This window comes from Eretmochelys imbricata, chromosome 2 (genome assembly GCF_965152235.1).
Source record: "Eretmochelys imbricata isolate rEreImb1 chromosome 2, rEreImb1.hap1, whole genome shotgun sequence".
In the NCBI taxonomy this organism is placed as follows: Eukaryota; Metazoa; Chordata; order Testudines; family Cheloniidae; genus Eretmochelys; species Eretmochelys imbricata.
The window spans coordinates 95976502-95992961 of NC_135573.1; the positions used below are offsets into that span (position 1 = coordinate 95976502).

The 16460-nt window shown below is 41.6% G+C and overlaps 1 protein-coding gene across 1 annotated transcript in view; it reads left to right on the forward strand.

The window, feature by feature from the left end:
- Positions 1-16460, forward strand: part of CCDC102B (coiled-coil domain containing 102B) — a 308469-nt gene that overhangs the window by 40322 nt on the left and 251687 nt on the right. Inside the window, exon 4 of the mRNA XM_077809076.1 lies at positions 7000-7116. Within this exon, the coding sequence (XP_077665202.1) occupies positions 7000-7116 (117 nt within the window). The remainder of the gene's footprint in view (positions 1-6999; positions 7117-16460) is intronic.

A 16460-nucleotide genomic window follows, 5' to 3' on the forward strand; every position in this document is an offset into this window, starting at 1 on the left:
TCAGCCCCAAACAGGATCAGCATATAGTCTTATTCCCTCAAGGAGGCTTCTCAGATGCCCTTGGCAGGAGCCTGCAGGGTAGGTCTGTCCTCTTCCCCAGCCTACCCCTTCTGAGATGGGTTTCTCCCTTTTTTTCAACCTTTTCTTCAGTTAGAGCATGTACTGCAGGGCTGGGGCTATGTAGTCCCAGTACTGTCCTTTAACCCCTCTGGCCCAGTGTGGGGTTTGTCTACCCCATCACAAATTCATCTTTCTGAAACATGGAAGACCAGAACTGCACACAGTATTCCAGATGAGGTCTTACCAGTGCCTTGTATAATGGTAATAACATTTTCCTATTTCTATGGGAAATACCTTGCTTGATGTATCCTGGGATTGCATTAGTCTTTTTCACAGCTGCAACCCATTGGCAGTTCAGAGTCGTCCTGTGATCAGCCAAAACTCTCGGGTCTTTCTTCTCCTCTGTCACCTCCAACTGATACATCCACATCTTATGGCAAAAATTCTTGTTAGTCCATAAGTGCATAACTTTGCACTATTAAATTTCATTGCATTTCTATTATTGCAATTTTCAAAGTTGTCCAAATCTTCTTATATGATATTCTGCTCCTCCTCTTTATTGTTAATACCTCCCAGCTTTGTGTCACCCACAAATGTTAATAGCACACTTCCACCTTTTGTGCCAATGAAAATGTTATATAAGATTGGACCCAAGACCAGTCTTTGAGTAAATCAACTAGTATGATAGTTCACTTTTCAGCATGACCCATGTAGTCTCCCCTTGAACCAGCTGGTTACCCAACTATCAATTCTCCTATTAATCCCCATCTTCTCCAGTTTAACTAATAATTCCCCATATAGAATTGCATCAGATGCCTTACTGAAATCCAGGTAGATCTACTGCATTTCCTTTGTCCAGAAAAACAATCTTCTCAAAGACAGAGATGAGATTGGTCTGGCACATTCTACTTTTTCTAAAGCCATGTTGTATTTTACCCCAATTACCATTTAACTCTGTGTCCTTGCAGTGGTTTGACCATCGTCCCTCTCCCTCTCAGGCTCAGAGGGAGGCCACTCCGCCTCACTGCGGCACACCGATCAAAAGTAAATGAGCTGGGGAATTAGCAAATGACTAGTCTCTAGTCCTAGCCCTTTGGATGGGGCCTAGCAACAATCTGTCATTAGCCTAGTTTCCTGGCTGGGACAGACAGCACATGCAGTTGGGTGCTCTGGCTCCCTGGGAGCAGTCTTTAGCCCAGCACTCTGACTGGGGCACACAGCAAATTCAGTCAAGCTCAGCCCTGTATGTGGGGCAGAGCAGAAACAGTTTCTAGCCCAGCTCCCTTTCTGGGCATTCAGCAGACAGAGGCCATTTGGCCTAAGGTGAGGAGGCAGCCACCTCAGTGTGGGGTTGGCAGCAGGAGGTAGGGGGACCTGGGCCCAACCTACTTCACCAGGTCCCATCCCAGTGTCCTAACAGTGGCAGAGGGGTCTGTTACTGGGTCAGTGGAGATCCCACCAAAACATGCTGACTCATGCTCTGGCAGCAAAACCGGACTACCACAGTCCAGAGATAGAGCTCCATAATCCAAGGGTCCTTCGTCTCTTTGGGTTACTTGTCAGATGGCAGTCATGGAAGCTATTCAGGGTCGTCGTCCTGGATCTGGGGTTGGCACAGCTTGGTCCCTGGTCCAGAGGCCAGCAGCAAGGCAGAGGCATCCGACTCCTTCTTTGGCTCTAGCCCAACTGAGCTGGAGGCCCCGCCTCTTTTACTTCATGTTCTGCCTATCTGCTTCTAGTACGAGGGGCAGGCCTGGCCTGGCTCCACCCCCCCAAGGGAGGAGAGTGGTCCCTTTCCCTTAGGCTCAGAGAAGGGGCAACTCCACCTCACTACAGTCCTTAGCTAATCTCTCTTTCAAAATTTGTTCTAAGCTTGCATACAACTGAGGTCAGACTAATGGGCCTATAGTTTCCTGAATCACTTATTTTGCCCTTTCTTAAATATAGGTACTATATTTGCAATTTTCCAGTTAAAGGGTATAACCCCCAAGTTTATGGCTTCATTAAAAAGTCTTGATATTGGGCTTGCAATTTCATATGCCAGTTCCTTTTAATATTCTTGGATGGAGATTATCTGGGTCCCCTAATTTGGTCCCATTAAGCTTTTTGAGTTTGGCTTCCACATCAAATGTGGTAATTTATACTTACATAACCTTGCTCCCATTAGCCACCCTGCCACTGTCCCCAGGCTCCTCATAATCCCGATTAAAAACTGAGGCAAAGTACTTGTTTAGGTGTTAGGCCATACTTAGATTATCTTTATTCTTCACCCCATCCTCAGTTCTTAGCCGTCCCAATTCTTCTTTCTTTGTTTTCTTTCATTTCTGTGGCTAAAGAATCTTTTACTATTGGTTTTAATTTCCTTCATAAGGTCCAATTCTGCTTGGCTTTTGGAAGTATTCGTTTTTCCCCTTCACTTTGTGACTCCAAGAGGTAGCTTTCATTGATGATACATCCCTTCTTCCATTCCTTGTAGGTTTCTGCTGTTTCTTAATAACCTTTTTGACATGCTTCTCCATCCAGTAGGGTGATCAACCCTCCCTTTGGTTTTCCCCCCCATACTTGGGATGCAGGCTTCAGGAAGTTTCTTCAACTTTGACATAAAGTAAATCCTCCTCTACATTCAGATCCTTGTTCTTCAGTCCAGTTCACTTCCCTGACTAATTCCCTTAATGTTTTAATGTTTGCCCTTTTGAAATCAAGTTCCTTAGTTCCAGGCCTATTTTTGTTGATCCTTCCATTTAGTTTAATTTGATTAACTCATGATCACTCAAACCAAGGTTTTCCCCTACAATCAGTTCTGCTAAGAGGTCCTCAGTGCTTTCTAATACTAAAACTAAAATGGGATCACCTTTTGTTGGTTCATTGACTACTTGAAGAATCAATCTGTTGGCTATCACATCCAGAAATATTTGGGCCCTACTATTATTAATAGCACTTGTCCTCCAATCTATATATGGGAAATTAGTTTCCCATAATCTCATAATTCCCTGTAGTACACAAATAAAGGGCAATGCATAGGGTCCAATCTAAGGAAGGAATTTGACTCAGAGAAATGATCACGCCTTAGACTCGGGTTTTTAACAACCAGGAAAAAAAGAAGGGTTGGGTATTCAATATATCGTGGTGGAGGAAACCATAAGATTTGGTTACAATGTGTTGGGGAAGAGGGATTAAGTCTAAAATGACACTAAAATTGCAAGCCCAAGACACAGGTTATGAAAACTCTTAAAAACAACAAAGAAGTTATTTGAGTACAAACTTGATCTTTTAAAAAGGTGTTCAACTGTTGACATAATATCCCTGTGTGTAAGCAGCCACCTCAGAACAATGTAAACTAAACTGTACCAAATCTGCTGTTCTCAAAATATTTCTTGTTGAAGAGGATAAAATTCATCAGTCATGAAGTAAAATCCCATGACGTGTGCCTGAGGGTTCTTTTACGAATATTCCTTTTGAAAAATAATTCTGAGAACTTTTCCCTGTGGCTTCAGCACTGTGAAGTTTGTAACACAAAGCTAGGAATGTTGCTAGATCAGTTTGAAAAGTAAAATTGGAACTTTGAGACAAGTTTGTCAAAATTGATAAGTAATAGTACTGAGAAGTCCTGTAAGGAATAATTTTTGTGTTTCCCATTTAGGATTCTATGATATTACTTGCTACAGAAACGGAAAAATTTAAAGAAAAACATAGCCATTAAATTACTGCTCAAAAATGAATACTCTTCTGGATTGTAGCAGGGATAAAATAAAACATGTCTACTCTGGAACTTCAGAGCTATACAACCCAAAAGTCAGGCCAGAGAAGGTTTCATTTTGGACGCGTTTTCTCTGCTAAATCTGGGATCCAAGTGTTAGTTGGAAACAAAGATCATTTTTCCAGCAACCTTTGTATCTGCCATGCCCCAGAGAAATCATCAGAGAAATAATGGAACTGAGGTGACTGTGTGTCAGGATGGCCAGTGTTAGCTCACCGTTTCCTTGTGCTCCCCTGTCTGTCTTGTCCACCTGTTGAGTTGTCTTATGCTTGGACTGTAAGGGCTATGGAGCAAGGGTAGTCGTTTTGTTGGTCTGTGTTTGTACAGCACCTAGCAAAATAGGTCCTAGTCCCTGAGTAGAATTCCTACTGCAATACAAATAATAAATAAAATATATAAATGACACTAATAACCTCATGTGCTATGTAATGGGTATCATGCTCCAACATTAAATCAGGAAATTTTCTTACAAGCAACCATAACTTTATGAAGTTTTCTATTAAAAATGGTTATAGGTGACTGGTTAGATGTATTCAGACTAATTACAGTGACTTGCAGGTTGGCAAAGGGGCTGTCATTCTCTGTGGCCATGTTGTATGCCATTCTAATAAGGATGCACTGTTTGTTTTGGACTTCATTCATCTGAGTATGTATCAACACAGACAGATTTCATCAGTGATACTATCAGAGTGATTCAAAGAAAGTGTTTTGAAACACTCAGATGTTATAATTGCTTACAATTCTTCCATGGATAGATTAGAAACACAAATGACAGATAATATGATATCCTGGTGGATATTAATATCATAATGTATTCTGACTTGAGTAATAGCTGTTGCTCTGGCCAGTGCCCTCAAGTAGATAGCTTCTTTTAGAGGGAGAAATGGTTCACTTTGAGATTAAAAATATTCTCTCTTCCTTCCCCCACTTTGCTCTTATTGCAATAGAAACATAACTGCATATAAAGTTTTGTAGGCAAGAGTCGTGAATGACTGCATTACTCAGGAGCAGCAAAACCATATGGGAGTTGTTCAGGTCATCCAAAACCCCTCCACTCAAAAGCACACCAGACCACCCTGCATTTTTGTTTTGCCTTACATTTAACAGAAACTATTTTGGAAGTGTTTTGCAGCATTCTTTAAATGTTACAATATGCTGTATATACCTCTAACATGTAGAACCACTATTAATCCAACTGTATGCATGCTTTGAGGGAAGGAAAATGTATGTATGCAGAGAAGAAAGTTAAACTCCTTATCCATCAGAGATGCCCAACCCCTATATGAAATGCACAGTTTCAATGCCTTCATAATATGTAGTAACATAGATCATCTAAATTCAAATGGAAATAAGCAGCAAGAAATATTTTATAGGAAGCTATGGATTAACCATAATTGTTAGGTCACTGAGTAAAAATTTGGATGCATACCTATGTATCTGATTATTAATAACATTAATTGTTACTTGTCTTACTATGGCATCTCCAAGCCCCAGCCATGGACCAACACCCTATTGTGGTAGGCACTATACAAACACAGAACAATACATTTACAATCTAAGGCCCCATTCCTGTAAACACTTATGCACATGCGTAATTTTATCATGCAGCTATTCATAAAGTAAAGTTAAGCGTGTGAATTTTTACAGGATTGGGGCCCAAGTATTAAGATAAGAGACAGGTGGATTTAGATAGATTGGGGAGCTTAAGGAAAATGTGAGACAATACTGATCAAGGTCATAGGCAGTAATATTAGCACACCCCAATGTCCTAAGTGTTATGGGGTTTTTTTTGTAGGTAACACAGCAAAGGAGAATTGTAAGGAGGATAATTTAAGCTACTTTGTGCATGTTTATAGGGAGCTTCTCCCATGTGTGATGGGCATGTAAACAGGGTGGCATGCCCCATTAAAGGTAAAGAGGCCTGGGGCCAGCCAGCCCTATTCAATTCCCCCAGCTGGGAAGAGGTCAACTGATCTCTGTAATGGGCTGAGAGAGTTCAGTTGGGAGAATCTGCAGTGGAACTGAAGGGAAGGGCATGTCCTCCTTTCAACACTGACAGAGGCAAGGGGAACAGCCTCTGAGGGTATGTCTACGCTGCAATTAGTTGGCTCAGGTCATCTGAGTTGGGCATGCGGGGCTTGGGCTTTTGGGTTGTTTAGTTGTGGTATAGATGTGTGGGCCCAGGCTTGAGCCTGGGTTCTGGGGCCCCACAAGTGGCAGGGCCCCAGAGCCTGGACTCCAGCCAAAGTCCAAAATATAGACAGCAATTTACATTCCCGTAGCCAAGCCCCATGAACCCAAATCAGCTGACATGGGCCAACCGCAGGTGTTTAATTGCAGTGTATATATACCCAGAGACCTGTAGGCCAGGGTTGGCAGAAGAACTGCTTGATTTTGATGCTTTCCCTAAATTTTATGTTGAAAAAATAAAACTGTGTCTAAAAATAGACTTGGATGTAGCTACGGGTCCTTCCTGGGAAGGTGAGGAGAACCAACCATAATTTTGGGTTAAAAAAAGATACAGAATGAAGCTGGAGACTACAGTATTTTCTCCTTCTTAGAAACAGTTCCTCCAGAAGACAGGAGAGAGATGTTTTTGAGACAGTGGGGAGGAAGCATTCACTGCCACTCTATGTGCCGTTACAGTTCCTATTTGGACATGAAAGAGGATTTCATTCTGCACTGCTATCAAACTGGAAATATTCAATTAGAATTTGTTTTTACTGTTTAAAAATTTTATGTTTACAGAAAAACTAACAAAATGTCCCATGGTTGTAAAAATCCGTTAAAAAATCAAGTTAATATTGATCCTTTAATTGTTTTTCATATAATAAGTATGAGTAGGAATGTGTGAGTATGGGCAGGCATTTGAAGGAGATCCTCATATAAATTGATTTACAAACAAATTGTCCACTGAATGTACACTTGGGTTCTGATCATGTAATGTGTAGTAGGTGAACTACTGCCTTTTCCTGGCATCTGATTGACTTCAGTGGGACTTCATGCACTTACAGCATCTGTAGGACCAGGGCTATAAATAAGTGAACTATCATTGGTACCATGAAAGCATTTTATATTTGTTTGTATTTAATTTTGGCTGTTAAGATTTTGTTCAGGATTGTTTAATGGGAACAGATTTCCTAGTTCTTTACTGATGATGCTAAATAACTTCTGTCTTTTAGCTGAACATACTACATGACCTACACCAAAATGAAGTGGAAAGGAATTTTGAAAATATAGAGGATGAAACTGGTGCCCGAAGCAATATAGACAGAAAGATGTGTGAATTAAGAGCAGAGGTAATGTTTTTCCAAGGCATATCTAACTTCTTTTGCAGATACATAACTCTGCATATATATCAAATAATAGTTTCTATGAAGTTAAAGTTTGTAACGTTATATATCTTTGGAAAATTCAATGACTCATGTACAAACCATTGTGATGATCAGTGTCTCCTACACACAAAAAAAGTTCTGTAATAGCAGACAGACAAGGAAAAAATAGGAAGAGAAAAATTGCTGATTTTTTGGCATTTAACAATAACATTGTGCAATGATATCAGCTTGCAGCAGACTAAGAAACATTTGAACGGTGCAGAAAGGAAGAAATAGTTCATTTCCAAAGATGTTTGAGCAAAAATGCATGTCTCATTGTGAGTAAAACTCATTAACAAGTTCAATCTGTTGCTGGGTTTTGTGTCTCAAGATATTGTCAGATCCAGTGACTTATATCATATATTTAGTAGAAATTTTGGTGGACTTGATGGAGTTCTTGGAAGACATTCTCACAGTAACAAACAAACACAGTATAATTTTATTTTTGTCTTGTATTGAACTGATATTTGAGATACTTGTCAAATAAAATTGTGGCAAGAATGTCTCCTCCTGCACAGAGAGTGTCATGGATTCTGGAATTCTTTGTTCACAGTTTTTAGATGAGAAAAAAGTAATCCAGAGTTGATCATCTGTATAGTATTAATCATTGCACAGAACTGCCAAAGATCACCCACACTGAGTGACATTTATGCCTGTAGACCACCACCCTGCCTGATGGGACAGCAGCGCTGCTAGAATTTCACACAGGCAGGCAGCAGGGATTGCCCTGCCATTGATTCTTTCAGATCCTGAGGTCTTCTGCAATGCTCACTCAGCTCTCATAGCTGCCACAGAATAACAACCAGGGAGAATAGGTGGCAGCAGAACACTAGGTGAGATGAATGACGTAAACCCATACATCACAGGTAACTAAGCCCACCCACTCCTGAATCCCCTCTCCAGCTGCTTCTTCTACCTGGCAATAGAGATCCTGTATGAAGGGGGATTCCTATAACGTGTTTATAGGGAGCTCGGTGGGATCGGTTACTGCCTCCCATTCATATTTGCTCCCTGTCAGTGACTGGGAGAAGGGATTTGTATCACCCTGAACCCATGCCTGGCACGGCTTTTTGTAGTGGTGGTAATGTAATGGTAATGTGAGTTTCTGAGAGAAACATCACAGATGGAACAGCTGTGCACAACTTAGCTATGATTGGCTGAATTTTAAGAATGGCTACTCGCAATCAGAATAGAACTGTGAGTAATCTTTGACATAGGTTCATGTTATGTGTCCATATTGTTCAGGGTAACTAAAAATCTTGATACAAAAAGAAGTTTGGAGAGAGCTCATTAACAATGCAGAGGTGATCAATGATCTATTAGTTAATGCAAAGGACTGGGACTTGAGTCTGCCTTCAGTTCTTAGATCTGACACAGTCCTCATGTGTAATGAGGGCAAGTCGCTTACTCTTTGGGCCTTAAGTTCCCGTTCATAAAATGCAGATAATAAAACTTCGCTACGTCACTAGAGTTAAATCAATAAATACTTGGGATTCTCAGACACTCTGATGATGGGCTATGAGAGAGTTCTTTCATTTCATTGTGCTACAAGGGTTTTTGTTGCCTTTCTTTATATGCAAAAGTCTTAATGTATACTTCATATGTGCTTTAATTCCAAGACCACAAAACATTTGTTGGTAGGAAATAGCATAAATGGCAATCTCTTCAGGACAAAGATGGCTCAGATATGTTCTTAGAGGAGCAATGCCTCTAGCTCCACTTCTCATGTTGCCTGTATGAATGGGAAGTAAGAGTATGCAAAATTCCCAGGCAGACTGCATGCTAAAACCAGTTTCCCATAGGCCCTGTTAGAGCAAGAGAACTGATGTATAGGACAAGAGGTCTTTCTGTTCTACTTTGTCGCTATTTTCAACATATAAAGCACAGTGATAGCACAGGGCTCTTCCCTATCACAAACATGAGTTGAGTCAAATTTAAAAAAAAAAAAAAGAATTAAAGGGACACTCTCTCATAGGTATATTTTTTTTAAAATTGACTAATTGTAAAACATTTCAATATGATAGAGCACTATTTAAAAAGGCTGTCCTGACTTTGGGGGAATGAAAGAAAATCCTGTACCTATTGCCACGTTCTGGGGGACAATTCAGACCAGTGGGGGGTTGTATCATTGCCTTCCCTGTAACCCTGGATGCCTTAAATGCTCTGTTGTGGTGGCTCACAGCCTGGACTCTGGCAGCCACCTGAGAAGCATGACGTGTGTTAAGCAGCTCTGGCTTAATGCTCTGATTCCAGCAGCCTGTTTGTTACATGCCAATCAATGAAGGCTTCGTTGCTACTAGCCAAGTGAATCTAACACATGTCCAGTCTCAAATTTTCCCAAAACCATGTACTCTGCAATGTCTGGCCCTTTCCAGGACCATTCAGAGGAATAATAATGTTGTGCATTTTGTCTCTTTAGAGAAAAAAACAAGCTTATCACTTTAACTGGAGTTATCATGTCAATTCAAACACAGCAGTGGGTTGGTTTAGATAAAAATAAAACAAGTGTATTAATAAAGGAAGATAGGATTTTAAGTGAGTTCATATATAAAGGATAGAGTTAGAAAGGGCTACAAGGAAAGAAAGGTGGAAAAACTCTTTCTAGAAATTAAGACTTAACAAAACTATAGTCTTGGTTCAAGGTAAGATGTTTACCATGCTTTCTTCTAGCAAAATCTCTGACCCCTGACATCTCCCCACACGTACACACACATATCCTTGGTCAGTATCTCTCCCCAGAGGCAAGAGATTTTTGTTCCTTTGTCATCTTATGTGAAAGATAAGATGTAGTTCTTTGCTCCTTTCTTCTAGTCCAGTGAACCTTTGAAATGGATTTTTCTGATGGTTACTCCTCAAAATAAAGTTCATTCAAGCTGTGAGGAAGGAGACATGGAGTGTGGTGGTGAAAGAAGTTCCATGCTGGTTTCTTATCTCACTGGTGTTTTCAAAATGCAAAGGGATCTGTTCCTGCCCACTCTGAGGTAAATCAATGGCCACTAGCCATGTGATTGCTAATCAACTCTGATGACACCCGGCTGGAGGCATCAGCTTGTCCTGTATCTGGGAGAAATCTGTTTACCCACTCCCCAGACTTGCCTTGTAAACGTTTTTTAGTCCCACATTTTCTTCATATTCGTATGGTCCCTTAGGCATTTACCAAACATATATCATGCAAAAATATGAATGACCAGTGTGTTGTTTTTCCTGTGATACCTTACACTATCAGATTATGGTTCATGGCATTAACGCATTGGAGCATGCTGAACTGGTCATGCCATCTGAAACTAACTACCAGAAACCAGTGAGCCCTTTGCTCCCTTCCACTGGGATGCGGTTAGAGTCACACACATCTTTTTATAAGAGATTTTCTTCTCCGCTGAATATAGTTTTTTTTCATCTAGGGACTATATGGGAAACAGTGAAACTGACTCCACATAAAGAACTGTGAAATACTCCAAGTCAGTGGCTCTCAATCTTTCCAGCTACAATACCCCTTTCAGGAGTCTGATTTGTCTTGCATACTCCAAGTTTCACCTCACTTAAATACTACTTGCTTATAAAATCAGATATAAAAATGCAAAAGTGTCATATCACTCTTGTCATAAATATAAAGGAAAGGGTAAATCCCTTTGAAATCCCTCCTGGCCAGGGGAAAGCTCCTCTCACTTGTAAAGGGTTAAGAAGCTAAAGGTAACCTCGCTGGCACCTGACCAAAATGACCAATGAGGAGAAAAGATACTTTCAAAAGCTGGGAGGAGGGAGAGAAACAAAGGGTCTGGGTCTGTCTGTAGTCGTCTTGGCCGGGGATAGACCAGGAATGGAGTCTTAGAACTTTTAGTAAGTAATCTAGCTAGGTATGTGTTAGATTATGATTTCTTTAAATGGCTGAGAAAAGAATTGTGCTGAATAGAATAACTATTTCTGTCTGTGTATCTTTTTTGTAACTTAAGGTTTTGCCTAGAGGGGTTCTCTATGTTTTTTAATCTAATTACCCTGTAAGATATCTACCATCCTGATTTTACGGGGGGGATTTCTTTATTTCTATTTACTTCTATTTTTTATTAAAAGTCTTCTTGTAAAAAACTGAATGCTCTTTCATTGTTCTCAGATCCAAGGGTTTGGGTTTGTGGTCACCTATGCAAATTGGTGAGGCTTTTTATCCAACATTTCCCAGGAAAGGGGGGGTGCAAGTGTTGGGAGGTATGTGCATTGTTCTTAAGATCCAAGGGTCTGGGTCTGTAGTCACCTAGGCAAATTGGTGAGGCTTTTTACCAAACCTTGTCCAGGAAGTGGGGTGCAGGGTTTTGGGAAGTATTTTGGGGGGAAAGACGCGTCCAAACAGCTCTTCCCCAGTAACCAGTATTAGTTTGGTGGTGGTTGCGGCCAGTCCAAGGACAACGGGGGGAATATTTTGTACCTTGGGGAAGTTTTGACCTAAGCTGGTAAAGATAAGCTTAGGAGGTTTTTTCATGCAGGTCCCCACATCTGTACCCTAGAGTTCAGAGTGGGGGAGGAACCTTGACAACTCTATTATCATTTTACCATATAATTATAAAATAAATCAATTAGAATATAAATATTGTACTTACATTTCAGTGTATAGTATATAGAGCAATATAAACAAGTCATTGTCTGTGTGAAATTTTAATTTGTACTGACTTTGTTAATGCTTTTTATATAGCCTGTTACAAAACTAGGCAAATATCTAGATGTATCTACATGTATTCCCTGGAAGACCACTGCGTATCCCCAGGGATACATGTACCCCTGGTTGAATACCACTGCTTAAATAAGCCAAGTGAAAAATAATTTTCCGGTAGAGTACATTAACACAGTTATAAATATTGATTTCAGTGTCATTACTCCTTATTTTATTTTGTTAGAAATGGGAGGCGAATCAGGCCCAGTAAACAGGAGGTTACACCATTTTAGGGGATTGCAGGACACAAAGAACGAAGTTCAGAATATGGAGGGAAAAGGGAGAGGCAAGGCATGAAGAAGAGCATAGAGAAAGTAGGAGGAAGTGGCAAGATCTACTATTAGAGAGAGAGAGATGTTATGAAATGCCTTGGAGGCTAGAACTGGGAACTTGAATCTGACGGGATAAAAGATAGGAAGACAATGAAGAGGTTCAGATGAGTGAGTGTTGTGGTAATATATAAAGTAAGCTATGCAATATTATTTTTTTCTTTATATCATCATATTGTAAAGTATCCAAATGGTTCTCCAGAATTAGGCTCATTGTCTCTTTATTATTTAATTTCCCTACATTTCCACAATTAAGACTTCAGTAAATTGAGTCTGAGTGTAGCGAGGAGACGTGACCTCCCTCAGAGAGTGACAGGGAGGAACCACAACATGCCCCCTGGTGGGCCGAGCCAGGAGAGCCTTCCACTGCCCCGCCGGAAGTGGAAGGGCGAGACAGGAAGGGGAAGTACAAAAGGAAGGCCTTGCAGCTCAGTTGGAGTGGAGCTACCAGAGGAGATGAATGCATCCTGCCTGCTGCTGGAGCCTGCAGAAGAGCTGCCAGGGCTGCCTCCTCAGGACTGGCCAGAGCTCCCAGGACTGCTGGCTGACCAAGATGCTGAGGAGTTGCTGGGGCTGCCACCTGTGGACTGGACAGATCTCCTTGGGCTGCCAGCTGACAAGACGCCGAGGAGCTGCTGGGGCTGCTGCCCACGGACTGGCCAGAGGGACGATATGACAGATGCAGATACACCCAAGGGGGAGAGTAGGAAGCACCCCAGGGAAACCAGGCAACAGTCTGGTTGGGAGCTGGCCTGATACAAAGTTAGCCTGTTGTGGGTAAATTCCCGCTGACCCAGTAATGGACCATTCTGTTTGGACCCTGGGCTGGGATGTAGTGGAGTTGGGCTGGCCCATGTTCCCCCGCCAGCCCACCGCTGGGGAGGCTGTACTCCCACTTCTTAGGCCAGGAGGCCTGTGATCCTCGGGCACCCTTACCTGAGCCTAGCCAAGTGGCACTAGACTGTGCTTGGTGCTCACCCTTACCTGAGCCCCATAGACAGTGCTTGGTGCTCACGTTTATCTGAGCCCCATAGACTGCCTAGTTGCTCTGCCCTGATTGCGGGCCAGAGTGTACTCATTGCTTTGATGCCTGGCCCTGACTGGGCCTGAGGCTTATAGACTGCTCAGCTGCTGTGCCCTGATTGAAGGTCAGAATCTACTGACTGTTTACTGCCCTGCCCTGACTGAGGGTCCGGGGCTCATAGACTGCCTTACTGTTCTGCACAACTGGAGCACTAGGTGTAGCTAATTCCCCGCCCCCCCCTTTGACCTCATCTTTACAGGTCAGAGATGGACAGGGAGGGACAGCTATGCAGCCTATACTTAGGAATAGGCTGGGCAAGTTGGTCAACTGACCGGTCAGTTACTGAGACAATATGAGTGAAGTAATATCTTTTCTGGAACCAGCTTCTGTTGGTGAGAGAGACAAGCTTTCGAGCTACATAGAGCTCTTCCTCAGGTGTGGGAAAGGTACTCCGAATGTCACAGCTAATTGCAAGGTGGAACAGATTGTTTAGCATAAATAGTTAGCAAATATTCTAAGGGGCCATTTAAAATAGAGTGGCCCATTAACATCTCTGCCGTCCCAGGACAAAAATAGGGGGTTAGTGCATAACAGATTGGTGCAATAAGCCATAAATCAGATGGTGGTCCAATAAAATATATTACCTCACCCACCTTGTCTCTCTAATATCCTGGGACTGATATGGCTACAGCTACTCTACATACAGTCAAATGCTGTGAAATATTACAGCAAGAATGCCCTGATACAAATGACTGTCTTTGTTTTTGATTGCATCATGGTGACATCTGTTATCAAGCCTTTTTAAATGTCTTGATTACTCACTTTAATATGTGCTAGTGCCATTTGTTGGGGGAAACAAGGTGAACTTATTGAAAGTTGAGCATCTTGATTCACTGGACTCTTCTAGAACGAGCGCCGTAGGTATATCTTTATTTGTATACCAGCCCATATGCATATCTGGTAGTTTAAAAAGCACGTTAGACAAGTGAAGACAGAGGTGCAGACACAGAAAAACTGCTAAAGTTAAGTGCAAGTTCTGTTGTTCTGAGTATGAGACACCTGTAGCTAGAATGGAAAGACACTTGTTGAATTCTTGTGACATGTCCAACTACTTTGAAAGAAGAGGAAAACTAGTCTGCATCAAAAATTGTTTTCTTCTGTGCATTCTTCTTCTACTTCATCTTTGCCAGCATCATCACAAAGGATGGGATCTTTTGTTGAAAATAGTGATATGAGTAACAACAAAAGTAAAGCTAATTCCATTCCTTCATCTTCTAGTAAGAATTTTGCTATTCTAACTCCTATGCCTGGAAGGTCTTCAGATGGTCATTAAATTGGTATTGAGAGGTTTTTGGATAGAATATCCCATGACTAGAAAAAGAAACTTGACTGTAGGTTTCCTAGAGGTATTTATGCCAGCAATACTCTATTTCATATCATAAAAAATCTTATATATATTCAATTTACAAAGTGCCAAGTAAGAAATGGCTTGCAGGAAGTCTTCTGAATGCCAAAGCTGACAATGAGAAAAAGAAAGTTGATGTTCTTATAGAGCAAGCTCTGATGGATGGAGCAATATTTTTAGTGAGGGTGTCATCAACTTCATGGTAATGACTCCACAACAAGTGTTTTACTCATTCCAATGCACAGCTGAACATCACCACATAGCTCAATACATTGCTGACCAGTTTAAATAGGTAAACCATGAATTCGGTCCACAGAAGATTAATTTGGTTGTGACTGATGATACAGCTAGTCTGAAAGCTGCTTGTGCTTTGTTGATAAACGAGAAACTACGCCTTCTGTGTTATGGATGCATTGCTCATACAACACAACTTTTCATCAGTGATGCTGAAGATCTGACAGCTTTCTCATCACATGTGTCAAAAGTTGAGAGGTATTGTCGGCCATTTTCCAGCATCATTTAATACAACCCTCAATTTCATTGACACTGAGTAAGTCTTGTCATACTTGATGGGCATCTTCTATTAAATGCCTCAAAGATCTTCAGATATGAGAGAAGGCTGTTCAGTCAGTTGCTCTTGAAGAAGGTGACTGGGTGTCAGCCCCAAGTAATCTGCACTGACTTTCTTGATGATTATGTCTTCTGGATGTGAAACTCAAAATGCATTTCATTGCTTCAATTCATAGCTCAGTCCATTCAGAATCTGGAAAATGTTAGTTCCACATTTTCTGATGCCAAGAACATACTTGTGAGTATACTGAACCCAGTCCATTTATAAAAGCTGAGAGAAAAAGGTTTTAGACAAAATAATATCAGGGGAAAATCACTTCTACACATAATGCTGCCCACCTTCTTGATCCGTGTTTCCATGGTCAAGACCTTTCTAATGAGGCATTCAAATGACAGCTTGTGATCTCACAGTGTCAATGACCTGGAAAGTGGTCAGTTGTGCCTAATGGTTAGAGTAGGAGTCAGTCAGGAATTGGAGCCCAGGGTCAGAGGTGGAGTTGGAGGCCAGGGCCAAAGTCAGAGCCAAGGGTCAGGAATGGGGCAAGGCTGGGGACAAACAAGCAGAGGAGCTATCACAGCCATGTCCGAATGCTTTGAGCAGCCACTGAAAAGCTGCTGCTTCTGGGCTTAAGAGCAAGTCTTCTGGCTCTTCCAACTGATTGGGCTGTAGCCGATCAGGTAGCCTACTACAGGCCAGCTGTGCTTGTTAGGTTGCCTGGAGACTGGATCTCCTGCAGGCCCTGATTCCTGATCTATAGTGGCCGTTGTAAATTTTAAAGGCTATCCGAATGAACAAACCTACTGATGGAGGTAGCAAATTATAAAGCAAGAAGCACACTGCTGAGTTATAAAACAATGTGGAGTGCAATCCCAGCAGGTGAATCAGAACAGCTTGCTCTATCATGGTGGAAAGTGTTGTGTCAGGCTCCTTGCTCTCCAGCTCCAGTGCCAGAAATACTTTTACCACTTCTGTGTACTACTGCATGCGTGGAATGAAACTGGTTAGCTTGGGGAACCATCCATTTGAAAACAGACTGAAAACCTCCACTGCCAGGTAACTTGTGACTGTATAGCACGATCCAGATTAGAGAACAAAATGGAAGATGAAGAGTATTCATCAGATGAAGGGGAAGAAGGAGAAACTGGTGAATTTCATGATGATGACAAAGATACCGATGAAGCAGGTGAAGCTGATAAAGAAAAAGATAATAAAGACCAAGAGGTTTGAAAAGTTGGCCTGCT